Raw genomic sequence first — 14705 nt, forward strand, 5'->3', positions numbered from 1 at the left:
CGGCGCGGCGCGGCGCAGCCCGCCCCGCTCCCACTACAACTCCCACAAGGCCGCGCGGCCGCCGCTGCGCCCGCGCGCCGCCATTTTGGAGAGCGGCGCGCTGCTTTCAAACGATTGCACGGCAAGTCCGAGCGGGCTGAAGCCGGGGCGGTGGCGGCGGTTCCCGGCGGTTCCCGGCGGTTCGGAGCCGGGCGGAACGGTGCACCTTTCATGGGGCTGTGCTCTTTTGGCTGCTTCCCTCCCATCCGTACCCCCCCGCTCCCTGCTTGTTGTGAGGGAAATGGCGGCGGGGGGCCTGTGGGGCGCCTGCCGTGGCCGGGCCTCCGCGGGCCTCTGTGGCCACCGCCGCCCTGTGCCCCTGGAGCCCGAAGCCCAGCCCGGCTCCTCGGCTTTTCGGTGTGTGGGGGGGGCCCTCCTCGGCCTTAGGCGCAGCGGGGAGGGGCCCGCGGCTGCGGAGGTTTCGAGGTGTCCGGGAAGTTACGCCATAGCTTGTTACCAAAACCTGCGTTGATTGAGAGTGTTTGCCCTCGTTCCTTTGTGGTGTCCTTTGCGCAGCTGATTCATATAAATCCTTATGCTGTCTTTGCACAGTGCTGCTCATGTGTGTGTAATGCTACTGTAATAAAACTACTAATCTACTTCCTTGTTGTATCATCTCTCTCTTAACACCTTGGTGGATTATTTCCAGGAAGGGGATTTTACCTACTGGAAGGAAATGGACTACCCAGTGTCTTCCAGTGGCCTTGAGAACCCTGACTGCAGCATTTGGAACTAGCCTGCGCTTACAACTCTTCAGTTTACAATTCACGGGGCTACAAAGCCAACTCGCGTTGGCTTGACTGTTGATTGCACAGATAAAGCAATTTTAAATGCTGCTATGGGTCACACTCCATGTAAGCCATCCATGCATCCTGTCAGATTCTTTGATACGTATTCCCATTCTGGTTATATAAAATATCTGCCAGAATAATGGCTTCCTACTCTGTTATACTCAACTGGCAATTTTTTTTCTTTTAGTAGTGTCTATGCTTTTTTTGCTTACTTCTATTTTTGTGCATGAGCACTAGCCTTTTGTGCTGGTTCTGAAATCAAAGGTTATGATATTCCAGCCTATTTTTGCTGAATTGTATATCTGGCAACAAATGTCAGCAATTCCTATTGTGAAATGCCATTCTTGCAAAAACAGGGTAATGAGGTTCCTCTAGCACTGGCAAGGAGCTAGATTTTTCTTGCTCTTTTGTTACATTTTTTGCCGCTATTACAGTGTCAATATGGAAGAGCCTCCCGAGTGTTATCTTTGTTTTCTGCCTTTTACTTTTCCAGCGAAACACACGTAAGTGACTAACTTAATTGAAATGCAGCAAGCTGAGAAGCTAAATAGTAATTTTTAGGAAAATAATAAATCTTGCGTAAAAATAAAAGTCACAGGTGCTTTACAGTTAATGAGAAGGAAATTCAGTGACACTGAACATTTACACTTTTGTTTCTTTTCAATTTAGACTGCTTAAAAGGATGAGTGGAGATTCTAATAGAGATCTGGATAAAAACTATGGCAAGCTCCATAAAAAAATTCAGTGTCAGCTCTCCTGACTCAACAGTATCTTCTCTCCTAGCAAGCTATGGCACTGACAGCAATAATCCGTGCTCAAACAATGTGATTTGCTACAAGGACAAGCTTTACAGCTCTGCATCTGAGGCTCTGGAGGCATATATTGAAGATTTTGATTTAAGCCTCATGTCTCCAGAAATAAGCACTGGAAAAATCTGCATAAGTCAAAGCACTCCCAAACATACTGAGTTTTCCAAGTACCATGCCAAAGGAAGATATGGTACGTCTTCTACAAATATATCTTTTAATAAGGTTTGGTGTTTGCTGTTTGTCTTCTTGTCGTCGTTGATGGTATTGCAATTCCTTGCCTCGTATCAGCTGAATCTTAGTGAAGGAATGTTTCCTGCACAACTGCTTGCAAGAATATATGTGGCATAGTAAATGATGTTTAGTCATGGCTAGCGATATTTGTCATTCTCTGATTCTTTTTTGTAAGTAGTGGATTGGTGAAAGTTACAAAAAGTTACAGGAAGTGGCAGCGTTCATGACCACACTCATATATGCCATGATAAATTCCAGAGTATGGAACAGAGAATGTGTTTTCTATATGTGAATGTATGCTAAAAACAATATAAATCATGAATTAAGCTTGAGTCTTGACAAAAATCCCAGTTCACTTGCCAGACCAAGTAACACCGGAATCTAAGTAATAGAAGGAGCTCCCATAAATCCTACTTCAGGAATTAGAACAAAATTTGCCCCTTATTTATTGTTTTATATTTATGTACTCTTGGATCCGAAGTCTAAACTAATTGGGCCTAAGAACAAACTTATATGGGTTTGAATTGCTTTTACAATTATTAATTGGCTTGGATTAATGGATCTTTAATTAACTATATAAGCTTATATAAGAAAATCAAGGGTAGATAACTGTGCCTGAGCTAATTTATGCTGCAAATGCTTTGTCCACTACATCCAAAATAGCAATGCCCTAAGCACAGGCAAACTTTATACCTGAAAAAGGACATTTACCAAAGTTGCGTTGACAGGGACAGTTTTGGTAGCATACTTGTATTATTCAGGGTTTTTTTTCTCTTCTCCCTAGCCTATAATCTTCTTCTAGCTTCACACCTTTCCCTTCTTCCTTTCATCGACATAGCTATCCAAAGAATGATTTTGTAACATCAGTTTGACGATAATCCAAACAAAAATAGATATTCTGGTTATTACTGAGAAACTGTTATGTAGAAGATGTCATCTCTTCACACGTGACACTGAAGCTTCTCTGTTACTGTTTTTTCCTGAAGTCTCATTAGCTTTATTCCTGTGTTAGCTAGCTGCATGTATATTTTGTATATTATAGAAGCCTGTTGTATACAAATTTATCTTTGTGATGAGAAAGTGAGAAAAAAATAACTTCCAGCTAATAGCTAAGGAAAACCTATTTTTATGAATCAAAGTGTATTCGGTAAAAATAAGGATTTGTTGCTGTACTTCTTCCCTTAAAAACATCCAAGTCTAATCTTATATAGCATGTAAGTTTCTGCAGGATCACAAAATGAGTCTATAGGCCCATTAGCTCACTAATTGCCTTGCAAGCTATTGCTTTTAGTTGTCTTTTTCTATAGTAAATTCACTGTGTTTACATATGTAGAAAGTTGTCTCTAACATTACTATGTGGAGGGAGTATCACTACTAAGACTGAAAAGTTAGGGACATATTTGCAAAATACACAGTTCCACATGTGCAACTAAAAATAGATTGTAGGATGCTAGGGTTTTTTTTTCTCCATAATGGTTTTCACCATAACCCAGCGGTACTGACACTATCAAAGTTCTTGTGAGGAGTTGTCATACGACTGTAGAACTCCATGTGTATGTGTTGTCCAACATAAATCATACTGATACATGATTACATTTGCTAGAAATTTGCTTCTTTGATATTCATCCTTAGAATGTTAGCTAAGTTGCCAGACCAAGGGCAGTTATAAAATTACAAATGAAATTGATAAAGTTGTTTAATTAACCTTAAAAAAGTTATTTATCTTGTAATAGTAATTTGATATGCATTAAAGACAAAGTAATCAGTTGTACAAATCACCTTTGTATCTAAAAGCAAGGTTTCAGAAAAATGACTGGTGTTCCACTTCAGGAAAAGCACTTTTTTATTCATGATATATCAAAGAAGTTTCTTATCTCGGGAAGTTGGTTTCCTACCTGCAAATAGACAATTCAGATTTTCCAAATGTGTGTGTGATTATAAGAAGAAAATGTTGGAATGCTCTGGGGGGGTAGGTAGCTTGAAGATACTTGGGTTCTTGATTTTTAACATGACATTTATAAGTATAACTGCATCAGGATCAAATAAAGAAAAAGACATTGAACACTTAAGATTAAGATGAAGTACAAATACAGTACAAATAGAAGATATTAAAAGCTTTAAATTTTTGAGTACTGTGAAAGGAGGGGTAAGCTTCAGCAGATAAGTTTTTCTCATGATTCTAATTAGAAAAGGAACCACTCTTGCAAGAACTGGGATTCAGTACCCCTAGGTAAATAATGCAGTCAGACTTTAAATTGTTGCTTCACTTTTGATCTTACAAATGTATTGTTTTGGTATGCTTGAAGTTTAGCAGTTCATGTAAAATGTCTTTGTTTTTCAGTATTGGAGGACTTTAATCATCGTGCAGGATTAGGTTCTACTGCTTCATCCTGTAGAAGGAGGACTGAGTGTGACCCAGACTTGATTAGCCTCACAACAGATGACCTATTGGCTTTTCCAGCAGATGGATCTCAGCCCTTTGTCCAGCGCCCTCCTTTTAAAACAAGGCATCAAAATAGTGAGTGCAGCAGGCGGTCGCTTAAAAAGTCTACTTTCTACCCTTACCAAACCTCATCACTTGATATTGAGAAGGATTTCTGTCTCCAAGAGAATGACAAATCTCTTGCTAATCAGAAGTTACACAAGAGCTTCTGCAAAAAGAAGCACAGCATATGTACGTCTCATAGGTACGGTTCTGTCTCTTGTAAAGGAAATCCAAGAGCCTTGTCTTTTGAAGAGAACTCTAATGCTTTTCCTGTTAAGAATTATCCAAGATGGCTTACTAGTGGGAAGCCTGACTTAAGCGTGTCAGGGATAAGTAGTATTCCAAATTTTGACTACCCAATCTGGCTTAACAGTCATAACCTTTTTTCTGATTCAGCTAATGAAGGTGATGGTCAAACTTTTAATATGCGACATGAAACTTCCTCTTCACAAACTTCCGAGATCCTGAAAAGGAGACACTCCATGGATAAAGACAATTCTAATTTTTTTTTTGAACACAATGATTGCCTGGATCTAATAGGTGATAACGAAATAGCAGAAAGTTGCAACTATGACAGTCCGGATTCATGCTTCCAATTTGGTAACTCCTTTTCAAGACACACCAAAGAGCCATTTAGAGGTAACTTTATTTCACAAAATTTGTTTTTGAATTTTTTAGGATGTGTATAAATAAATTAAAGAAGTGTTCATTTTTTAAATCGCAACACGAGCTATGTTAGTTGAACTGCACCGGATAGTAGATTTATTTACTCCCATCTTTGACAAATGATTAAAAGCGCTAACCAGTATTTGACCAAGTTAAACAGCTGCTATACTTCAGATTTTCATATATAAATTAATATTTAAGCATTCCTGTATCGCAAAGAATATTTGTTACAGTGTTATATTTAGCACCTTACTGCCCGATAATAACAGTAATTCCAAATATTTTAATAGAATTTCAAGCACTGAAGTAAATTATGTGAAGTGTAGACTTGAAAGAGAGAGATTCCTAAACACGATGTAAATGAATCTGCCAAATTGTTAAGAAGTATAATTTATCATGCAGTCTTTTCTCCTATTCTACACAGCAGGAAAAATTTGTAACCCGTAAATTTGGGTTATCTAATGCCCTCAATTTATATAAAGACTTTGTGTGAGACTCTCTCACGTAGCTGCTCTGTGTAGCAGGCGATTGCTTTTCAGCAGCGGGCGATTCTGCCATGTGGAAACACTGTCTTGTCTTTGTGTCGTGAAATATCGGTTAGATTTGCGTTAATATCGGCAATTAACAACTCTTAAGTATTAATTACCTTCACTTCTCTCTAGTTCTCCTCATTTAAAAATAAAAACATCTTTTCTTTGTTATGCAAACCATAACAATTGATCTCTCCCCTTTTCCCAGAAGTTATATATAAAAACTAAGTTAAACTATTATTTATGTTATGAATTCAAAGTTACAAAAAGCCTGATTTGCGAATATCTGTAAGCCCCTTACCTAGTGTGTAAGGGGCATGAGGAGCTGGTTTCAATATGTGGTTACGTCCTTTCTTTCACCCAGAAATTTTTATCAACTATGAATAGGATAGATATAAAAATAGATGAGAATGTGTCTGTCATTTTGAGTGCTTGTCTCAACCTATTTTTAAAGGTGAATTTTGTATGTGGTTATATGTATGATATGCATGTAGATGTTTGCATGATTTCTCTCCCAGGTATCTGTAAAAGCTCATATTAGAAAAACCTATATAAAATACCAGGAAAATTGACCAATAGATTTGCAGTATTGATAGGCAACATTTCACTCTGTTTTGTGAAATAGTCTTAATTGTATTTTGTACAGCATGAAAGCACTAGAAAAAAATAAATAATTTTGAATGCTGTATGTGATATTTGTATTAAATAAGTTAGGAAAAGAAATGCTTGACTACTTTAGACACCCTTCTGTCAAGAACCTTTCAGATCCCACTTGGTACAGATGATTTACATGCCATACTGTCGTACTGAGATAAGCAAAGGGGCTGTATTGTGGCTACCGTATCTGTAAAATATGTGCAGTGCTTTGTAACTCATCTGTAGTAATTTTCTTTGAGCAGTCCGTACAATTGAAAGTAGTGTGGAAATAATGCCAGCTTGAAGGGGGTCAGATGCATCGTATCTTTATTTTTTAGAAGATCGGCTTGAGCTACTTACCTTGAAGACTGAGAAATCTCTGGAGACTTCAACTGAAGATTTGTCAAATTCTCTGAAAAATGATGACAGTCCTTCTACAACAGATATCCTAGAAGCAGAAAGATCATGGGAAAATATTCCAGTTGCTTTGTAAGTCAGCTTAGATTTTAAAATATTTTTTTCTTTTTTTTCACGTAGTTACTTTTGTATATGTAGACTGTAAGTAACAGAGCTGTGGTATATACATAAAAGGTTTATATTTAGATTTTTGTGAAGTACAAAACTTTTGCTATTTCAAGGTCAGGAGATTCATGCACTACTTTCCCCTTTTCACCATCTCGAGAAGAGTACTGTCCGTATTACTTACTGTTGCCTTTTAATAATGTTTCTTGTATGCTGTATCGTTAACATACAAAGATATTACTTCAAGAAAAAAATATTTAAGGGAACTTAAATTGTTAGCTTTAACATTTTATGGGTTTCCTGGCTAATAGTTGTGGGAAGTGTGCTTTAAAAAAGCAGTATGGCCTTGAGAAATTTTGGAGTGCTCCGGGGAGTGAAATTTCTATTGTTCAGGAAGTGGAAGGTATATGCTAGAAATCAATACTAGAAGTTTCTACAGCTTTAGTCATTTTTAAGATGAAAGAAGCCATTTGTGGTTATTTGCATTGTCTATCTGCCAGTTTCCCTTTACCCAGAGGATTTTGAACCATTGGTTAATTTTGCTAATATTTAACAGATGAGTAAAAATGTCAAAATACAACATTCTTGCAGGATGTTTTTGTTTGTTTGACAATAGAAGAGGTACTATTAATGCTTCTCCTGAGAGAGAGGATGACAATCTAACCCCCTGCTAGCCACCAGAATATTCACCTAGGAGAGCACCTTTGGAAATCAGGCTTCATTAATTTCTGATTCCATGAAACTACTTGTTTTTGAGACTGTAGAAGGATTAAAGGTCAGCAAGGATAAGGAAACTGTTTTTCTTTGGATGTTGAATACTAATGCAGGAATAGCAGGTGTAAGAAAAACATCCATGTGTACTAAATTATGGCTAGGTTTTAAAGAAGCTCCAAAGCGTTAAATACGTCCTTATATCACCTTTTTTGTTCAGTTGCTTTGTTATGGCTACCAAGGTTTTGATTATACTGGCAAAACTGGGAAAAACAGTTATGTGGTTCTATTGCAAGCACCAAAGTGCTGACAGGACTACTCAGTGCCACGCAGTGTTGCGTTGAGGCAGTATATCTGGTTCCATTGTAATGACTATATCCTAAAACAACTCTTACAATTTATAAACCTGTTCCCCATTGCATCCGTAACGTGTCTTTAGCAAATCACCAGTGCCTGTATGCTGTGAGGATGAGGAGAATACTCTACCATTCCCTAAGGCAAATATAGTTCATGAGTTCTTCGAAGACTGTATAAATGACACAAACAAGGTCAGTAAAACTGAGTATTTGTTTTTGAGAGTGCCCAAAACACATCAGACCAGTAAATAATAAAAGGGAGAACGCCTGTAAATTGGTTGTCATTCTTGCTGAAATGTATAAAACAGAAAGTCAAACTGCACTAATTTAGTCATATTTCAGCGTGCTGAATTCTTTCAATTATTCAACCCTATAATCTAATTCTAAAATTATGAATAAAAACCATCCAACTAGAAAATGCTTTGCTTAGTAGTGGTTTTACTCTTACACTCTATATTTTGTTTAAATAATAATTGTCTTGCCTCAAGTAAAGGAAGAAAGGCTTTTGTCATTAAATGTATTAAATGCTACTAAGTCCATAGCCTTATTGATGTCATGTAGATTATGCGTCAAGTTCAAGAGGTAAGTTATGTAATTTATTTCTTATTATTCCTGCTTTTGCCTTGGAACTGGATCATAGATTCAATTTACTGTCTTTAGATTATTCATTATTTCTAATCCCATTCTTTAATATTAATCACTTTCCTGGTACTTTTGATATTATTCACTTTTTCATTTTAATTATATGAACCCTTTCTATTTCTCTTATCCTGTTTTGAGACAGGGAGACAAACACTGAACCCAGTATTCTAGTTGAAAGGCATACTATTAATTTGGTGCGTTTCCTTTATTTTCTGCCCTATTGTACTTGAATCTCAACTGCTCTAATACTCTGTTTTCCCATCCTGTAGAAGGCATAGTATTCTTTTAGCTTTTCTGCTATTGCACATACTTCTGTTTCCCTAAGGAGTTAATTGACGCAGAACCTAACAATATGAATGAGACAAAATATTCTGTCTGATGAATGTTGCTTTACTGTATTTCATCCTTCATCTTTCCCATTCTTTTGGTTCTGCTATATCACTAGACATTTCTAAATATATGCAAGTATTTATGGATTATCCACGAGTTTTGTCACCTTGAATTCATTTGCTGTTTTTGATTATTCAATTAATAGCTATTATATAGTTGCTAATTATATGACTAAAACCTATGTGTATTATCATTAACGAAAGTTACTTGCTCTGTCAGTTACAAAATGTTAAAACATGTTCTACCAGTGTTCTCATAGCCTTACAAGGAATTGACACTGTCGGTCTTACTATTCTTGAATTATTTTACATAAACCAGGGCTGAGGGTTTTCTGTAATTCTTCAGATTTTCCTAAAAACATATGTATTCACAGTGACTTCACTGACCATACAGTGGCATAAACTAAGACAATCTAGTGTAGCATAGCAGCATGCATGTGCAATTTGTAAAGAGACCTTTAAAAAAAAGGTAGCAGAAAACCCTCATAGAAATTAGCCTTTAAATTGTTTCAGGGAAATCTCAGAGGCATTTTTCTTTGTGTGACAACTGTCAGTGCACTGCAAAATGAGCAAAATCTTTGGGTTTTGATCTAGGAAAATACCTTTTCTGGAGGTAATCATCATGGACCAACTGAAACTTTAAAGCTAATGTTGTTTAACCTTCAAGCAGTTCATGAAAGTTTAAACCAGAATAAAATTACTGAAGAAAAGGAAGAGTTTGAAAAAGTAAGTGGTCAGTTTCCTTATATTGTTTCTCGTCAATACTGATGTACCGTTTACCTTTCTGATAAATATTTTTAGTCTTTTTATGGGCTAGGATTCCAGTCAGCTTACAAAGAATACTGCGACAGGATTGAACTCAGTTTGAATCAGGGACATACGCTCAAGATTGCCATGCCCTAAACCTAATACATCCGTTTTGTTGTTGTTGTTGTTGTTGTTGTTGCCGTTGTAAATGGGAGGCTCTGTGCTATGTTATGCTATAATCTGTCCCATTTCCCCTTGGCATTTTATGGCAGGTCAGTAACATTGGTAGATGGCCTCAGCTGTGCTGCAGCAAGTAGTATTTGTAATCCAGAAGATGGCGACATTACAAGCAATTCAGTCAGATGCTAGAAGACTGAATTGCAGTCTTCTGGATGAGTTGTCTTCTGATAATATCCCAACCCATCCTAGGTTTTAAGGGACATGTAGCAATTTTTAGAAAAAAAAGACATTCTCAGATGCATTATCCTTGCCTACTTCAGAATCAATGAGTTTGTATTTTGTGGTCCTTTAGTTTCAAAATGATTTCATTGACTTTATTATCTCTTTAAAAGTTTTTTGTAATGTTGCTTACAATGTGTTCCTAAATCATATGTACTTTGTAAAGCTTATACTAGGTAGTGAATGAAATGATCCACGTATATGGATCAAGTGGGCTGGAGGAATGGGCCAACAGAAACCTCATGAAATCCAACAAAAGCAAATGTAAGATCTTGCACCTGGGAGGAAAAAGCCCCTTGCAGTACAGACTGAGGACTGCCTGTCTAGGGAGCAGCTCTGTTGAAAAGTCCTTAGTAGTGTTAGTAGCTTCAAGCTGAACATGGAGCCAGCAGCGCACCCTGGCAGCAAAGGCCAGCAGCATCCTGGGCTGTATGAATACGAGTGCAGCCAGTACAGCAAAAGAAGTGATTGTCCCTCTGTATCCCCCAGCGCCCATTAGCCACGTCTAGGATATTGCATCAAGTTTTGGGACCCCCGCTTCAGGAGAGACATCAATAAAGTGGTGGAGGGCCACCAAGATGGTCAGGGGCTGCAGCACTTGCCTTGCAATGGGAAGCTGAGGGAACTGGGCTTGTTCAGCCAAGAAAAGAAAAGGTTTTGGGGGGAGCTAATAACAGCCTTCCAGTACCTGTGAGGAGCGTATCAAGAAGACGGAGCCAAGCTCCTCACAGTGGTGCATGGTAGAAGAATGAAAGACAACAGGCATAAATTGAAACAAGAGGTTCAGACCGGACATGGGCTGACAATTTTTTCCCTATGAGGACCGTCAGGCAGAGGAATAGAGTTGCTGAGCAGTCTCCATCCTTGGAGGTTTTCAAGACTTGATTGGATAAAGCCCTGAGCAACCTGATGTGACCGCAGAGCAGCCTCTGCTCAGAGCAGGAGACTCGAGCGGAGACCCAAACTGAATTACTTTATGATTGTAGAATATAGAGTTGTTCACAATCCAATGAAAAGTGCTATAAGAATTCCATGCTTACTATCATATTCAGTTAGCTTTCTTTTCCTCAATTAGCTTTTTTTTTTTTCAAGCTTTCTGAAAAAGCAGATGCTGAATTAGAAGTGTGTGACAGTGAGATGATCCCTCTTACTAATTCTCTTCAGAAGTAAGTGACCGTTGGTGTTCTGACTTTCCACTCAGTTTCAGAAAGTTGTGCCTGGAGAAAGAAGGATAAATTAGCTGAGAGAGTGGTCATGTGATTTGAAAACTTTGTTGAATAAACCAGTAAGGAATAACTAAAAACATGGGAGTTCACAGAGCAGAAAAATATGTAATGAATCATTGCAGAGATTAGCTCTGTTAATAAACCTTTGTATCTTCTGTATTGAAATAAAATCTGCACACCACAATAAATTGAGTATTGCTACACATAGCTGGACTTGAAAATAATCAAACTTGGAGAAGCTTGTAACATGGGACAAAATATTTTTTTACCTTTTTTTTTTACTGCTTCGAGAACAATAACTGATAGAAAACATAGTCCCTATATGAAATCAGCAGAGTCCTAGTGAACAATTGTAAGTGAATAAAGAAATAATAATTTTAAGAAGATGCCAAATGGAAAACAGATGTTGATTATATAGCATATTTACTTCAACAGATCTCAACTAGATCTCTAGTTCTAGACTGCAATATTAAAAAGAAGTTTTTTGAATTTTAAAAAATAAACTTTTAGTATTGATAAGCTGTTTTCTGACATATTTTGCAGCATTTAAAATGCTGTGTGAAATAACGCATTGCTGTAATAATTTTAACAGAAACTGCATGTTTGTGTGAGCACCTGCATTTGAGAAAACATATTTGAAATTTCAGTTTTGAAAAGGTTTTTTTGTTTTAATCTTAGTGTATTTTATAATCTCTAAGATAGAATGAACGCAACAGTTAGACTTGGAGATGAGAACTGTATCTAACACCATTCAAACTGTTAAACTGTTACTAAGAAATCAACATTTTCTTAATGTAAATAATTATGTGTACAGTGTTATGAAAGTATTTTTCCTAATCTAGGGCTTTACACCATTTGTCTCGTCTTAAAAGTCTTGTTGAAGATAACAGTAACAAGCAAGAGCAAGCTGATGATCACCAAGAAGATAAACAAGAAGAAAGCAAGAGTAATCCGTGCAGCTGATATCTAGAAATCTTTCAATACTGTGTAATTGAAATAATGTGATGTCCTGTCCTTTAGTCAGAATGTTTTTTGGAAGCTGTACCAGCGCATGTTCTCAGAAAGTGTTGCTCAGTATTTCTATACATATTCATTATTTGCATGCATTACTTCAAAACTTAATTATTCGTGGTTCCAGTAGGGTCTAACAACATATGACGAGAGAGATCTTTTTAAAGAATATTTAATTAATGTGAACGCTTTCGTGGAAGAAGCTTTGTCTTTATAAGAATAAAAACTCTAAATATTAAATTACTTGGTCAGTTTTAGTCACCGCTTAACTGCACAGATCATGAGAAATGGGGAGCTGATTATCATGTGTAAAGTTAAACAGGAAGTTAGCAGTTATTATGCAAGATGTTCAGTGCTCTTCTTTCTAACAGGGCTTGAGTTGGTGTAATTGTGTGCTCCTTGTTCTGCCAACTACACACTTGTCAAATATATTGTATCCAAAAGCGTCTGAAGTCTTTTTCATTGCCCCCCTTTCGCATCCTAGTGAGGCCTGGTTCTTTGGGTGGAGGAGGTACTCATTTGGAAGCATCCTATTCAGGAGCAAAGAACAAGTTACAGCTGAACTCATCTTCCAGTGGATTGCTACTGTTCGTGGCAAGTCCTAATCTCCCTTCTGTTTTCCTTGGCCTTGTTCTTGGCTTTGGAGCTCCCCAAATCTTTCACTGGGCCTAAACAGGTAGAAAAGTATTTTTAGCTGCGTAGCTGAATAGAATCAGCTCACCAAAGCCACCAGTAAGCACTGGAACTTGTGCAGGAGAGAGGGGAATAGGACTTAGCCCTTCTTGGAAGTAGCAAATTGAAAGAGAAGGAGAAAAGCTGTAAGTGGTAGAGTTGTGGCTTGAAATGTATTGACAGAACGTTTTGAAAGAAGCCTTTTGTACCTCTTCTCTGGCTTACGTCTAGCATTTTATGTTCTCAGTAAACAAAATCTGCATGGCAAAATGCTTTTCTAGTAAAATATTTATTTTTAATCTGGCTATATACAGGTATACATGAGAAAAGATGTAACTGAGCGTGTGCTGGTTTTGATGAATGAAAATCAAACCGAAAGAAAAAGTGGAAGGAAGATTAGCTGTGCATTCCTCCCACCTTCCTGTTAAGAATTAGTAAGTAGAGACCAGTAGTAATAATGACTGTTCTGTGACTACTGTCTCAGGATCATGAGTTCTACAAATTTATGTATTTCAGACACACAGATTTCATCAGTCTGTTTCCAAAACAGTGAGAGCTACATCTGAAATCAAGAGTACAGAAAATGAAATTACTCTTCTAGAGCACTTTTTTGCAGAAACTTTTATAAAGCATCACACTGCTGGGACAAGAATAGACAAACCAACTGATACTGCTGTGTAACTGTTAACTGCGTAACCGTTGTCTGTATTAAAAGAGAGGTCATTTTAGGGAAGGAACTCAAAGGCGGAAGGAAAGATAACAATTTTTTTCGTGACATCATGCATATCTCAGCATAGATCACAGTGAATTTGCTGTACTTTTGCGCTAGCCTGAATGCTGTGTGTATGCGGTTACGCACGGCATGTGTATGCTGCGTAGCTTGAGCTAAGACACTGCAGACTGTCAGCGCAGCTTACTAGTGTGGCACTGCCTGAACTATCAGCTCTGCTGTTTCTGAGCTGGAGCAGGTTTGTGCCTATCCAGCTCACAGTAAAAACATACATTTATTCATGCAAATGTGCAGATGCTCCTTGGGGGGCTGGTAGCACAGGAGAGGTGTGCTCAAAGCAAGACTTGATGCCCTAAGAGTACTTAGATGTTTTAACACACAGAGTCTCCTTGTATCCTGCTTGCAGGGTTATATAGGACAAGATACACGAGACATCCCCGACTTTTCCCTTGATGTTGAGGCAGAGCTCTAGTTTGCTGTTTGAAAAACCTTTTTCCATTAATTCCCCTTTGGAGAGTCTTCACACCTGGCCATTGCTGTGCAGTGCCTCGTTTTCTGGGCATTTTAGTAGCCCAAGAGTCATTTATTCTCTCTCCTGTGCCTCTAGATACCTCTTTTTTATCTGTTTCTATTTAGTGACACAGCTTTCAGTCCCTAATTCAGTTGACTTTGGTGGGGTGTTTCAGCAGAACTTTTTCTCAGTTTTTATGGCAGACAGACCTAAGTAACAACACCAAAGAACTGCTGCTAAGTTGACATTGTTGAATGCTAGTATTTATTAGCTTTGGATTGGTAAGGTATGAAAGGCCTCGGTTATGGACAGGACGCATAGTGTGAGGTAGGATAGTGCACAAGATAAAAGTACCTTAAGTATGTGTAACTAAGCATCAAACAAGTGACGCTTGCTAGTTATAAATTATAGAAATACAAAAAAAAAAAAAGAATAAAATAAAATATAATACTAATAAAGCAGCACTAGTCAGTAAGTAGAGACAACTTGTTTCACATATAAAGTTATTTTAACACGCTACCAAGATTTTTATGGCTATTAAA

At 37.7% G+C, this 14705-nt stretch overlaps 1 protein-coding gene across 8 annotated transcripts; it reads left to right on the plus strand.

Moving 5' to 3' along the window:
• Window positions 1-72: 72 nt before the first annotated feature.
• Window positions 73-12490, plus strand: LOC138064192 (lung adenoma susceptibility protein 2 homolog). 8 transcript variants are annotated; one of them, XM_068925784.1, is made up of 9 exons: window positions 73-116; window positions 689-893; window positions 1500-1829; window positions 4212-4994; window positions 6526-6676; window positions 7860-7968; window positions 9402-9533; window positions 11106-11179; window positions 12082-12490. In XM_068925784.1, exons 3-9 carry the CDS (start codon window positions 1550-1552, stop codon window positions 12200-12202), a joined length of 1650 nt encoding a protein of 549 aa, XP_068781885.1. In that variant the 5' UTR covers window positions 73-116; window positions 689-893; window positions 1500-1549; the 3' UTR covers window positions 12203-12490. The 8 variants fall into 8 exon arrangements, with proteins under 8 accessions (XP_068781885.1, XP_068781890.1, XP_068781884.1 ...); XM_068925783.1 differs by having other exon boundaries at window positions 75-121; XM_068925790.1 differs by lacking the exon at window positions 689-893 and having other exon boundaries at window positions 76-121; window positions 4212-4388; window positions 4752-4994.
• Window positions 12491-14705: the final 2215 nt, after the last annotated feature.

This window comes from Struthio camelus, chromosome W, assembly GCF_040807025.1.
Source record: "Struthio camelus isolate bStrCam1 chromosome W, bStrCam1.hap1, whole genome shotgun sequence".
Lineage (NCBI taxonomy): Eukaryota > Metazoa > Chordata > Aves > Struthioniformes > Struthionidae > Struthio > Struthio camelus.